This window comes from Corvus kubaryi, unplaced genomic scaffold, assembly GCF_017639235.1.
Source record: "Corvus kubaryi isolate FWS band 111438036 unplaced genomic scaffold, C.kubaryi_AGA036_p1.0 76, whole genome shotgun sequence".
NCBI lineage: Eukaryota > Metazoa > Chordata > Aves > Passeriformes > Corvidae > Corvus > Corvus kubaryi.
The window spans coordinates 9,015,020-9,028,919 of record NW_024582063.1 but is presented as its reverse complement, the minus strand read 5'-3'; the positions used below and the strand labels follow the sequence as shown (position 1 = coordinate 9,028,919).

The window sequence follows — 13,900 nt, the reverse complement described above, 5'->3', positions numbered from 1 at the left end:
TAACTGGAAAAATAATAAATAAATAAAAGGGAGAGTGGTGAAGAGGGAAGGAGAAGGGGTCTGTCGGGGTGCTGAGGGATGCTGCTCGGCCCGGCCCGGCCCGGCGGTGCCGCTCCGTGCCGTGCGGTGCCGAGCCGTGCCGGCGGGGAAGCCTTGCATCACCGCCACGGGCCCGCTTCCCTCCTCCCTCTCTTTCGGAGAGGCTATTAATAGCATGACATCAGCCAGGGACTCGCCGCCAGAGTAAATACCAGCGCTGCCCGCTCGGCTATAAAAGGGGGGTGATGCAACCCGGGCGAGCGGCAGAGGAGCGGGGAGCCGAGGAAGCTGCTCTCCCGCAGGAGGCGGCGGAGCAGCGCGGACGGCAGCGGCGGGGCGGCTGCGGAGCCCCTTCCCTCCGGCCGGGAGAGCGGCAGCGGCGGGAGGAAGGTAGGTGGAAGCAGGAGAGGAGCGGCCGGGACTGCCCGGGCCGGCGGGACGACGGGCTGAGCTCCGGGGAGGCTGTCCCGCCGCGGAGGGATGGATGCCCGCCGGCGGACCAGCGGCACGCCCCCGGCAAAAGTTTCGCCGCTCCGGGCGAAGTCGGCCGCCGCCGGCCGTGAGCGCCGGGAGAGCCCCCGGCCCCGCCGAGCTCCGCCGGAGCCCCTCGCCCGTCCGGCGGCGCCGGCTCTCGGTGCCGGCGCTCACATCTGGGGGAACCCCCTGCCCGGGCTGCCGCCAGATGTGAGCGCCGCGGGGAGCCCGCCCAGCCCCGGCTGTCCCCGGGCCGGCAGCGCCGCTCGGCACCGCGCGGTGGCGGCCGCGGCGGGGCCACGGCACCGGCACCCCGGGAGCCGCGGGATGCCCGAGCGGCGCGGCCGCGCCCGGAGCTCCGGACAGCCGGCGGTGGCACCGCGGGGACGGGGACGGGGGTCCTGGAGCGGGACAGCCCAGGTGATGGCAAACCCGCGCTGACGCGCAGGGACTTATCGCTGATATTCCCATAAACCGAGGGAGAACTTCTCGTGACAGCCAGGGATATTCGCTTTCCTTTCTGTCTCGGTGTCTTGACCGAAAGTAGAGCAGTTGCTAAACTGTTGCCTAAGCAAATCAGGCGTGACACAACAGCCAATTTGTTTCAGAGAACGAGTTTCCTGTTGGAAATCTATTCTCCTCCTAGTAACAAGCATTTGAGAAGCTGGAAGGCAGCAGAAAATGGTTCGGGAGCGATGTGGGATGTCAGAAAGCTTAAGGTCAACTAGCGTGCACAGAGGTTGTGAACTGTAATTGCTCTTAATGCTGTTTAAGATTAACCTCAGTGGTTATCAGGGTTTATTGCATCAGCACCAGGGGAAAAGGAATTCGTATGAAGAAATAACACCAAGAAGCACAGTCAGCCGTCTGCTGTTAAGCAAGAAAAAACTGAAAGTAGTCACTTTCAATATTAATATTAAACAAGAATATCCTTAAATAATGGACGTGCACAGCTAGGAAGCATGTTCCGATTTTAAAATCTTGGCAGATGAGATGTAAAATCTCACTGTAGATGAAAAGGATCGTCTGCTAAACAACAAACAAAAAGCAAGGGGAGAACGAATGAACAGTTGTTTGAACCTACCTGAATTGGGAGGGTACCATGAATAGTAAAACTGTGCTTTTTGGAGAATTCCAAAAGCAAGGTTAAAGGAACGAAGCATTAACTCAGCCCGGGAACGAGCTGTGCCGGTAACAGTGCAGGGCTGAGAAGTGTTCAGCACCTCCAGTGGCAGTAACTCCAGAACAGGTCCACGTGCGTGCTCTATCGAAGTAAACAGAGATTATATCAGAAAGGCCACGATGGAACCACGCTTTAATGCTTGATAGTCTTATTCCTACTGTTTCCCCAGCCTTTACAAATCCAGGCGAAACGAGATAGTGCTCTGGATGGCTTATAGACAGAGGGACAATTTGTGCAAAAACTGGGACAAGAAAGGGCAACTTGTTGCATTTTTTAAAATTGTAAAATCTGATTTTCCTATTTATAAAACATTTCTAAAAGCAGATTTGTTCCCCAGAAACTGGAAAACATCTACCTTGTTGTTATGAAAAGAGGACATATTCAGCTTACTGAGGAGCTTTGATATAAGGCTGATTATTTCTGTCATTTGTATGGTGGTGGCTCCTAACAATCCTAGAGGCAGACTGGAAGCTGCCCTACCAGGCACGGTTCAGAAGCACTGCCCCAGGAAAGAGTCCCAGAAAAGCAAACCAGTGGCAAACAGCTCTGCAAAATGGGACTCAGCTCACAGCAGAAATCCTTACAGAAGCCTCAGCCCCCTGGTGGGCCTTCCCTCCCCAGTCAGAGGTGCCTTTCAGGATGATTGGGAGGGCAGTGAGCTGTCTGGGGAGGAGGGCAGCAAGTTTCGACGGTCAAGGACACTTTCTCCTGCTCTGGGCACCCAACCACTTCTCTTTTTCACAGTAGTGACAGGCGGGTGAGAGGACCTGAAGCCGTTATTGTAGGGTTTTGTTGGTGCTCGTGGAACACTTAGCAGTAACTACTAGAAATCCACAATTAACACAATTTCTCAGGCACATTCTTGGTTTCCTCTGGTGCTGCTGCTGACCTTAATTAAAAGTTCACCTAAACTGAAAAATAATTGAATAAACCACCAGAGCTTGAAAATTATTAGCCCAACTAATTATTTTGGAGGCTGGAAAAACAGTTTTACTGTTACTTTAAGACTCCTGGTTGGATTGAATTATACAGAATTAACTTTGTTGAATGAAGCCGTCACCAGGATACAAGGAGACTGAGTCAGTGAAAATAACTGAAATTTCTGCTGGCAGTGAGGGGTCCAGTGTCATCTGGAATTGGCCTGTTTAAATTAGTTGAATGGTTGAATGTTGGTAAATAGTAAATAATACTGGGAGGACTTCAGCTGGAAATTAATAGGGCCATTTCTGACTTGCTGGAAAAGAGTAACTGCTAGCTTTCTGAGATTATAGGATTAAACTGTATCAGTACTTTAAATATGACTCATGAGCAGGGGCTTTCTGAAGAGAATTACATAAATTTCCCAAGGTCTTTCTGAATAACAAATTGTTCCAAACAATTTCCCCATCTTGAATAACTATGGGTGAAATCCTGGCCCCATTGAGGTCAACAGAAAAAGTCCTTTTGATTTCACTGGGGTCAGGATTTCACCCTGAGACTGGGAAATATTCAACTCCCCTGTGGTGACTGGGTGAGGAAGAAGTGAGGAAGACTCTGCAGTTGGACGTGGTATTTTCCAGCAACAGGCAATTCACTCTCCTCTGATTTTTATGTTTACCTCACTTAGCAATGAACTAGGTTCTATTCTCATTTGCACCAGTATGGATTTACAGTGTATTTTTAGATATCTCTGAGCAAATTCTATCTTCTTGTCAAGGCACATGACCCCAGACATTTCTTGCTGGGTTCCAGAAGTAACGTACAGGGAACTGTGCAGTTCTGGGTCTACCATGTGGAAATTTAGCTTACCCACACTGCTACCCTGAGGCAACTGTTTGCTTACCTGCACTAAGTTAATTACAACTGACTTTTCTGTAATTATTGTGGTTCTAATCCAGAGTAGATAACACATACTGTAATTATCCATACAGCTATTAAAAAAAACCAAAACAACAACTACAACAACAAAATCTACACACCAAAGAAAGCTGGAAAACCAACGTAGTAAAATCCAATTTAACCCGAGTCGCTTTATGAACAAGGGAACTATTACAACTTGTTTTCCTGTGGATTTGCACCTTTTGTCCTTTGGGCCACACATAAAAGGCACTCAGTGTTCTTCCAGAAAGTTTTCTTCCCTCTTATCTCACCTCTGCTGGGGGAGAGATGGGCTGTGACTTGCAGGGATGTGTGCATCAGCTAGCCCACCGTGTTTCAATGACTAACTGCTGAGTTTTGCCTCCTTCTCCCTCGGTGGAGCCGCCAGTTTTCACAAAGCACATAGGACCTCTCTGCCTTCAAAACTGGCTAAAAAAAATAAGAAGAATGACTAAAAAGAGAGAAGTAGAGAGCACTGTTGGATAGGTTCATTTTCTTCAGAAATCTACTAGAAATGAAGTTTCTCCATGGGTTTACATTTGCATAATTCCCCTAAAGTCTCTTCAATCACACTGTTTTATGTCAGCAGAAGATCCAGCCATAAATATTTAAGAACTTCAAGCCTCTCGTAGAGGGCACATAAGGACAGTTTCGAATTCTACAAGAGCAAAGGAATGAAACAAATGGCTTCACATTTTTCATGAGTCAATCCCTCCAACTCAGCCTGTGCTGTGGAGCCCCAGAGCATGTAAAGACTTTTGCCTTTGTGCCAGCTCTTATCGTTAACTATTTTTCAGGAGTTTATAGGCAGATCTACAACTGTGTGTAAAACTGAGTGTGATAATTTTGCGACAGATCCTCTTGTGGTTAGCGAGTTTCAGCTTCTAGTAGAACACATTGAGCTAAGTGTAGCTGAGATCAAGGTATGCTATGTCCATTTGAAGCTGGAATTTGTGGTGATAAAGCTCTGAAGATGCTCTTACTCTCCTTCTATGCTTTAAATAATAATACTACTTATGTGCTTTCTGATTTTTGTTCTTATTTTCTTTCTTTTCCTATTCACTCAATTCTCGTTTGCCACACACTACCAGTTTAAAACTTAACAGTACACACACTCTTACACAATTTTTTTCAAGTATTAAGTCTCAGAAAGACCTAGAAATCATGTCATGTGCTGATATTATTCTTACTTTTAAATACTAACTTTGAATTAACATGAAGTTGAGGGGTTTTTGAGTGTCTAAATTCTTAACTGCTTGTCTCTGTTGAGAGATTGGGGTAGATGAGGAATGGGGACTGAAGCAATATAAGAACTACAATATTATTCACAGTGTGAAATATACCTCTAAGAGATATTATTTGCCTTTCTAAAGTTGTTGAAAGACTATTATTATTATCTCTTTTTATCTTTCAGCAAAATGATGGTTCAACACTCAGGCCAGGTATCTGCATTAGAAGTCAGCGCCTCCGCAATTGTTCCCACTTTGTCCCCCGCAGGGTCACTGGGGTTTGATGATTTCACAAATTTAACCCCCCTGGTGAAGGAGGAACTGAGGTTTGCCATTCAGAACAAGCGTCAGTTCCACAGGATGTCTTCAACATTGGACACGGTGACTGTTGCTGAAAGGCCAGTTGAAACATCAATGATGAAAACAGAGGTAGGGCTCTTTAAATAGAATTTTGGTGTGAATGATTAATTCTCTAACGAAGTTTTGCCAAAAGACCAGTAATTGCATCAACTATAGACAATCTTCTGTACCATACTTGTTTCCTTCAAGCCAACTGCTTGGCTCTCTGTTGAGAGATCCCTGTATCTTCAGGGATACCCTTGGGTATTTCTCATAGTTGGATATTTTATTTTCAATTGTGGACTACAGACAACGTTTTACAGTGATTAGAGCAAGTGCTAGTGTGCCTAGTGGTAGCTGAACTTGGAATAAGTCACTGCTGAAGTTTTGTTTCCCTGAGGACAGCAGAACCCATGGGGGTTGGACTAAGACATGGATCTACTATGTCCATGCTATATTTTTGCTTAAAGATGATACTATCCTTGAAAAACATTACTCTTTGAAAGTGGAGAAACAGCTTTGGTTAAGGAAAGAGTTATACCTTGGTCTGAGCCTCCACAGGAAGCAGAAGGAAGTGTATTAATACTCCCTTTTTGGTGCTGCCTTTAATTCACTTACTCTCGCTGCCTCGCTCATGACACATCCTCCACTCTGCTCCCTGTGCCCCTCCTCCTTTTCCTCCCTGGGAAATGGAGGAGAGATGGAGCTTTGGGAGTCAGCCTGGGGAGACATTCAGCAAGTTTTTTGAGTACCACTGATTTAAAATGAGCCACCATATAGATTACATACAACCCAACTCCAGTCTGGATTTTATTGACGATTCTAATGAAGTTACAACCCTTGTACTCTATGGAAAACAAGGTCAGAACCACATTTTTGTGTAACTCATGATGTGAGCACTGACAGCACTGTCCATGTTGATTTAAAAAACCCAGAAGTTATTGAAATACAGGTCTCCTATTTACAACATCTTATGGATTGTGTGTATCTGTTTTTGTGGGACAGTTTTCTCCTGAAGAAGATGAAAGAAAAAAGAGAAGAAGGGAAAGGAATAAAATTGCCGCGGCAAAGTGCCGAAACAAAAAGAAGGAAAAAACAGAATGTTTGCAAAAAGTAAGTGACTGGCTAGAATTCTTAATCTGTCATCCTGCCAGGATCCAAACAGATAGCATAGGGTACTGTCATAGTAGGAAATACAGAAAGATGTCACCCAAAACTCTGTAAACCCTTCAAAACATTAGTTATAAAAAATAAACATGCCATAGATTAAATCCAAACCTGGCTGAAACTGGCATAAAGTGAAAGCATGGTAGGAGTGGAAAGAGATTACTGTTTCAGTGACCAATCTTGTCTATGGGGATAATGTACTGTGAGTGAATACATTTGAATTTGGCTTTTCAACTTCCATTACATTCTCTAGAGGCCAAAGGAGGTAACTCTCAATCTGGTTTTTGGATTATTACTGACTGGGGAATGTATAGTTTCATCATTACAGCACACTAAGTACATGTGATTCCCTTCTCTGCCAGCCATATGCTTTCCCACCAATAAAAGACCTCGACTATTAGAAAAAACTGTGACTAACTATTTGAACTTGTCAGTGTAAAAGCTGTGTGTGTCCTTTTTGCTAGGAATCAGAGAAGCTGGAAACGATCAATGCAGAATTGAAAGCCCAGATCGAGGAGCTGAAGAACGAGAAGCAGCATTTGATATACATGCTAAATCTGCACAGGCCCACGTGTATAGTCCGTGCACAGAACGGAAGGACACCTGAAGATGAAAGAAATCTTTTTATTCAACAGATCAAAGAAGGCACATTACAAGGTTAAGTGATACGGCAATTTATAATGTTTTTAACAGCTACCAGAATCCATGGGGGAGTCTGTCATAATGTGTAGGATTCTATTAGTCAAGAGCCTTTAGGAAGGGCAGATTGCTTTCGTAAGTGGAAAGAATCATTTTGGCTTGACAGCGATTTTTGCCCTTGGAAGATCTGGTCTCAATCAAATTGAAGAGCCTTCTGCCTCAAATATAGGGTTTGCACCTGTCATACTTGCTGTTCCTAGGAGCTACAGACAACAGCTTCCGAAGTTTTAGCTCTCTGCTAGTATACAGTATCTGCACTCACGAGGTTTGTGCTAGAACACTATGACTTCCAGTGATGCACGTGGTACAGACAGCTGTACTGGATGGACACTACTTTTCCTTGTTGCTGGTAGGGAAAGAAGACTGAGTATTTTTGAATTTCCAGGAGGATGGTTTCTGGCAGAATGTCCTGATGTGTTTTGTTGCATTCTAACCTAGCACACACACACACAAAAAGTCCCTGTAGTTCCAACTAAGCTTTGTCATTTTTTTCTCAACACTCGTGGGTTTTTTCTGTGACTCATCTCAGTGACTGAATTTGAAGAGTCTAGAAAGTGTGACAAACAAATGTTTCTTGCAAAACATCTGTGTAGCCTAGCTTGTATTTTATGAGCTGTCACCCCAGATACTAGCCCTTGGGGACTACAGTTTTTTCTTGAATTGCTGAAGAGCAGCTTGTACCATCACTTAGTGACTTGGTGAATTGGATCCACTGGAAAGAGGAAACTAACTGTGCAGGGGTATTGATAGAGGTTTTTCTCAAGTAAAGAACTGCAGGAGTGAATCCCAGACTCCTGAACCTTGAAGAAAATAAATATTTTTAAAATTCATCTAGGATCTAATCCTACAAGCCTTAATTCATGCTATTACCCCTCAGTCACAGAAGAGGTTCCATGGATTTCAGTGGGTCTGCTCATGCAGATAGCTCTTACAGGCATAAGAGCTTGACAAAGCTTTTTCCATCCTGGTCAGAATTACCTCCTTTTGCCAGGTGATTCAGAGGGAAAAATTATGATTGCAGCTACTTTTGTTTTACCTTTGAGTGGCAACTACAGTCAATCAAAAGTGTTACTTAGAATCTAAAGGAGGCAAGAGTTTTGATGCAGTGAATAATTGCTTTTATTTTTTATTAAATACTAACCTTGGATGTTTTTGAACTGGTAGAAGAGCTGCTGGATGAAACAGTTGGAGCTATGAATGTTTAAATTCTGATGTTTCTGTGAAATTCTCAGATTGTTTATTTCTATAAAGTATACCCTTACAATTTTTTGTAAAAGAAAATATTATCCTTATTTATCACTAATATCATAATGAGTAGAGTTAATAAATACTGCGAGCAAGATAAAACTGAGAACACAAGTGTTGCGCTGTCTTTTTACTTTTATCTCTTGGTGTTTAATATTATATATTCCTAAACTTCACCAGTTGTATTTGAGACACCACTTAAAAACACTTATCCTTCATCTTTTTTGAAGATGAGGCACTGTCTTGAATGATTGGGTGCAGGTATTGTACCTTCCAAAATTCTGTATCTCCATCGGTGGTGTCTGTTCAATGTCACAATTTAAGCAAAGCAGAATACAAGTGAAGCTTACAGTGCATAATATTTTACACCAGTTCTGCAGTGTTGAAATGGTGTGTTTGTTCTAAAGTCTAAACTTGAAGATACCTCAGCCATGAGCTTCTTACCCCGCAAGTCTCGCATGAGTGCATCACAAATTGTACCTGGTCCTTATAATGATTGTTATATTCTGCAACAGAACTACTTAGTACCATTTCCTAAGGTCTGGATATATTGTAATGTCCTATATCACATGTTAAAGGTATGACTTCATGTATCTGAAAAGTGAATGTATTACAAAGATGACATACTAGGTCCAATTCTGTCTTAAGAATCCATGATCTTTCTGTATATTGGAAGGAGGTTCCATTGACTTCAGTGAGAGTTTTGTTCATGTCCTGTAAGCAGAGTGTGGAGCCTCTGTGGCAACTTCTCTGGCTTAAAGGACAAGTTGTACATGTAATTGGGCCAGCTGTTTACCAGTCAACAGATATACATGAAGTGTGCTACAGTAAACTTGTCAAACAATGTTCATTATTTGACTTCTGTAACGTGGAAATACAAAACCAAGGCATCATCCTGGCATCGTACGCCTTGGCTTTGCTTTTTGCCTCTCAAATACCAGCAGACAAGGCTGTTTGTCTCATAATTGGTTATAAAGTGTTACCACAGAGACTATAGTGACAGAATTCATGTGTCTCCCTTAGGGAATTTGTATGGTTGCTTTTAACCATATCACCGGTGACGCAGGCGTCATACTTTTGTTGCTTGATCTTATTTACTCGGCATGCCAAATGTTAATATGGTACCCCTACTATTGTCAGAAGATAATCTATTTTTATTTCTTTACATGTGCAGTCATAGCTGCTCTGTACTGCTTTTGTATGTGTGTGTGTGTGCGTGCTCCTGCACGCTGCTCTGGAAATGATGGTACTCAGGGTCACTTTGCTGTGCCCAGGAAAAGAGTGTTTGAACAGCTAGACAGGAATGGTATGTTGCATGAGTTTTCTCAGAGTATATTTTATTCAGGAGAGCCCTTGAAATGCATTAAAAAGCAGTTTGTTTTCTATTCTCAAGTTTGTTTTGATACTTTAATAAAAAAGAAATAATATATATTTATTCATGTGTCATTTAATTCGTTCTACATTTCAAGGTCCAAGAGCAACCTCATTTTCTTAAAACAACACTGAGATATTAAAAAGCAAACACTCTTTACAGCTTTGCAGCAATAAGTGTCTTATGAAGTGAAACTGGTACTGTTCACTGCTTGTCAAGGTGTAAACAAAATTTTGTTATTGCAAGGTTGATTGTGAATTCCAGGCAAACTTCTTATTTGTGGCCTACAGCTTAGATTAAAGGACTGGAAAATAGAACTCCTAAACCTTTCCTAACCTTGCAACCTACCAGCTGATAGTTATTTCAACTTTCTGATTCCCTAATGAGTTTAATGGTTTTGCTACTGTGAAGCTTTAATACTTCTAGACTGCTTTCTATAATTACATGGCAGATACTAAAGAAGTATGGCATGATCAGGGCTTTGGTTTTTTTCTCTGTGTCTATGTATTGATGTGTCTGGGGAGAAACATGAGAAAAGATGAACAAAATGTTCCCTCTTGCTTTTCCAAAACTGAGTATCTACACACCCAGACAGAAGTCCCTGTGTTTTGACAGCCAGTGATGTGGACAAAAACTTTTGGCTTCAATCCATTGCAAGCACTCATAACTTGTAATACACAGGCCAGATAGAAGGCCAGGAGCTCCAGGGATCAGGAAATCCATTGCTCTATTGCAAAATCCAGTTAAAAACATCATCTGGAAGGAAGATCTAGGCTACTATGAGCTCGGCAATGCTGGATACTTACTTTCCTTATTGGTCCATCCACTTACACTTGTGCAGCCCCCATAAGTACATTCACCCTTTCATGCATTCTCCTATAGCTGCTATCAAACTTTGCTTTTGAATACCCAGTTCAACACTAAATTGGCAAACTTTAAAATCATTTGCCTGGCCTGATTTAGAAAACCTCATCAACAAAATTAGGGCTATGATTTCCTGAACTGGTATTGTATATCTTTTTTAAATGGCATGTGTTGAAACCATGAAACCACCATTCCTAATAGCACAGTTGGTAGTCCTTGAGCAATTACATGCCATACCTTCTCCTCAGGTCTTGTTCTAGATGCTAAATCTCTGTTTACATGCCCATGTAGACCTTAAAGCATACTGGGATTTACACTGTACTTTGACAAGGAGAATCTTCTATTTCTTTTATAGCTCTCTCCCGGACATAAATGAATAAATAGCAATTTTGAAGGTAGGTAGAGACAATGATTCATACAAGGCTGGAAATGTTTAATGAAACTGAGCAGCAACAAATTTAAATTTACAATAACCTTTTACCTGTGTCCATTAGGATTTGAAGTTATTGATTAAAGGGATAGTTTTGCTAAAGAAACTGGATGATTTATAGTAATGAAAATAAAAGCATACAATTGTTTCTCAGCAGCAAAAGAGTTTTGAAAACAGAATCTACTTGGTCTTAGGAAATTCTCAAATCCAGGATGATGACTGCGTCTCACATCCACTTTCCTTGGCGGTTTTGGTTCCCCTGCCTCCTCCCCGTCAGCACAGTCCTGGTCTAGGTACAAGTCTCACTCATGCTGGCCATTGCCACGTTTTCATGTTTGCCCAGTGCCCCCAGCTGGAGACCCTGAGAATCATCCCGGGATTAAATGTGCAATAACATTAATTAACACAATTACTTTCTAACAGTCTTCATTAGTTTGTAATGACACCAATATAATATTTTCATTTCTATAATAGATGCCTTTCTTCTTAAGTGTAGTTAAGATGATGAGTGACAATATTTTTTTTAAATCCTGTTGTTTAACATTCATTTCCTTAATGGACACTCTGAGTCAGAACCGCTGACTCTAGGGTTAAAAATAGTTATTTGCTAATTTTCAGTGCTATTAGATCTTCAAAGCCATCACAGTTAAAAAGAGAATACACCGGAATCTATTCTTAATACAGCATCAACTCGCTGCAAATACTTACTATTGCTGACAGTGATCCATGAACCAAAAAACCTGCAACCTAATGATTTTCAGACTCCCATGTAAGTGTACTAGAGCTGACACTCAGAAAAAAAATTAGATATATGAAATGCGTAAATAGAAAATGGGAACAAACTGAGAAGTAAAGCTGGAACACTTACCTTCTTTTGAGAATTTAACATCTTTATATTTGGAAACTCTGCCGAAATAGTGGGTGCACAACCACGCCCACTTAGTGGGAATGACAGCGCAGCAAATAGCAGTGTGGAATAGCAATATTTTATATAAACTAGCTCAGTGCTGGGAACATCCCAGTGATGACAGCAAGAATCTCAGCACAGGCTGATTGATGCCAGCGGGAGGATGAGCTCTCCGTGCGGCCGGAGCTTGGGTGCTACTGGCATGAGGTGGCTCATGAGAGCCAGCTCGGGTCTCGTTCTGTGGCCCAGGTTAGCACATCACGTAACTGCCTGCATTCCAGCTCAACAGCTCCACCAGCTCACTCCAAGGGCCCACCCAGCCCAGTTCTCTTCCTACAGCCCTGATCAAAAGCAGCTGTCCAAGGAAGAATAAGAACAGGGCAAGTATGCTTCCCCTGGGTGCTTTCCCACACCAACTATTTTCAGCTGGTGAGTCACACAAGCTTTCCACGAATTCTTTAGGTGGTACCCTTCCACAAATCTTTCTATCAAGTGTTTGACCAGTTTCTCATCCACAGTACCAGCATCTGCAGTAACCTCTGGCAGCAAGTACCATAGGGCTATCACCACTTAGAAGAAGAAAACAGTTCCTTTTTGTTTGACTCTGTTCCCAGTGACACTACTTGTCCTAGCCTATGCACTCTTTTTGTCTTTCTTTTTTTTTTTTTTTAATTTTTTTATTTTGGCAGCCATTTTACATCCTTGATTATTCCTGTTACCCAGTTTTCCTGGGAAAATTGTGGCTTTTCATAACATAAAAGAAACCCTTTCCCTAACCCTTTCCTCACCCTTTAACATAAAGGAACAGTAACCACATGTAGTATTCAAGTTGTGGTCAAGCCACGGGTTAATACAGAAGGATCTTGATGTTCACTGTCCCTTTCCTAAGAGCTCCAGAAGTGAGGTTTGCAGTTTTGATGACTGCCAAGAATTAGGTCTCACACAATGCCACAATCTATCATAATCCAAAGACCTCTTTCCTGACTAGCAATGATAAACTCAAGCCCAATGTATCATAGATGATACCAGGATTGATTTTTCCCATATACACTACTTCATGTTTACTTACATTGAATTTTATCTGTCACTTTAATTTCCAAAATGTAAATATAAAGTCTTCCTGCCAGTCTTCTGAAACTGCCTTTCTCCTGTGTGTCCTGAGGAAAATTGTACCATCACCAACCTTCTTGCTACATTACTCACACTCTTACCAGATCATTTATGAAAGTGTTGAGCTGTGCAGGTCCCAGTAAAGGTTCCTGTGGAACATCACTGGATGACCTGCCCCTCATGGGAGAGTTCATAGCTTAGTTTTACTCTCTTGTCTATCTTTTAATTAAGTTTTTATGCATACATATGTATTTTCTCTATTTATTCAGTTTCTTCAAAAAATTATTTGTTGAAGGAATTTACTGAAATCTCTTTAGAGGTGTCGTAAAATACACTTACTGAATCTCCCTGAGCCACACATCTGCCAGCCCCTTCCAAGAACTCCAGATGTGTCTGTTAGCTGGAATTTAATTTTAAAAAATGCATTCTGACTCTCTTCAAGAAGACTGTGTTTATCTAGGTACTTACTGATTGATAGTTCCTTTATCTTAATTTCCATTAACTTGCCTGTTCAGATTACAGGCCTGTAGCTCCTTGGATTCTCCTGGAACCTTTCATAAAGTTTGGTGACACATCTGCCACACTCCAGAGCTCAGATTCCAAGAAAGATTAAGCCAGAGTGACAGTGAGTTACGCATCATTATTAGTATTTCGGCAGTTTTCTTTTTCCATTTTGTTTGAGCCTTTTACTGGAAACACACTTGGTTAGTGCTGATTCTTCTCTAAAACTCGACCCATAGTCACTTCAGTTTCAGAGAGATCCTCTGCTCGTTTGCTTCGCTTTGCCCTGTCCTGGAGAGGGTTCTGGCTGGGGAATGAGCTCTGTTTCTTCAGCTTCTCAGCCCTCTGAGTGTTCCCTTTGTACCCTGATCATCAGTGATACCTTTTCCTGCTCTTAAAATCAAGAGTCAAACACGGTTAGAAGGGAAAAAGGGATTTTACCTTGGTATTTGTTTTAGGGATCCTTAGGTACACACGTCCAGGT

At 42.4% G+C, this 13,900-nt stretch overlaps 1 protein-coding gene across 1 annotated transcript; it reads left to right on the top strand.

Annotated features, from left to right (window-relative positions):
* The first annotated feature begins 264 nt into the window (after positions 1–264).
* On the top strand, positions 265–9,667 carry ATF3 (activating transcription factor 3). Its single transcript, XM_042051707.1, has 4 exons — positions 265–429; positions 4,968–5,211; positions 6,127–6,234; positions 6,753–9,667. The coding sequence occupies exons 2-4, from the start codon at positions 4,972–4,974 to the stop codon at positions 6,948–6,950; spliced, it is 546 nt and encodes a 181-aa protein (XP_041907641.1). The 5' UTR covers positions 265–429; positions 4,968–4,971; the 3' UTR covers positions 6,951–9,667.
* The last annotated feature ends 4,233 nt before the right edge of the window (positions 9,668–13,900 follow it).

What these genes read in the sequence shown, in the direction of transcription:
- ATF3 (XM_042051707.1), top strand. Translation starts at nt 4,972, where the DNA reads ATGATGGTTCAACACTCAGGCCAGGTATCTGCATTAGAAGTCAGCGCC. An exon ending in CATCAATGATGAAAACAGAG is followed by an intron (nt 5,212 to 6,126) that starts GTAGGGCTCTTT and finishes TTTGTGGGACAG; the next exon opens with TTTTCTCCTGAAGAAGATGA. An exon ending in AAACAGAATGTTTGCAAAAA is followed by an intron (nt 6,235 to 6,752) that starts GTAAGTGACTGG and finishes CCTTTTTGCTAG; the next exon opens with GAATCAGAGAAGCTGGAAAC.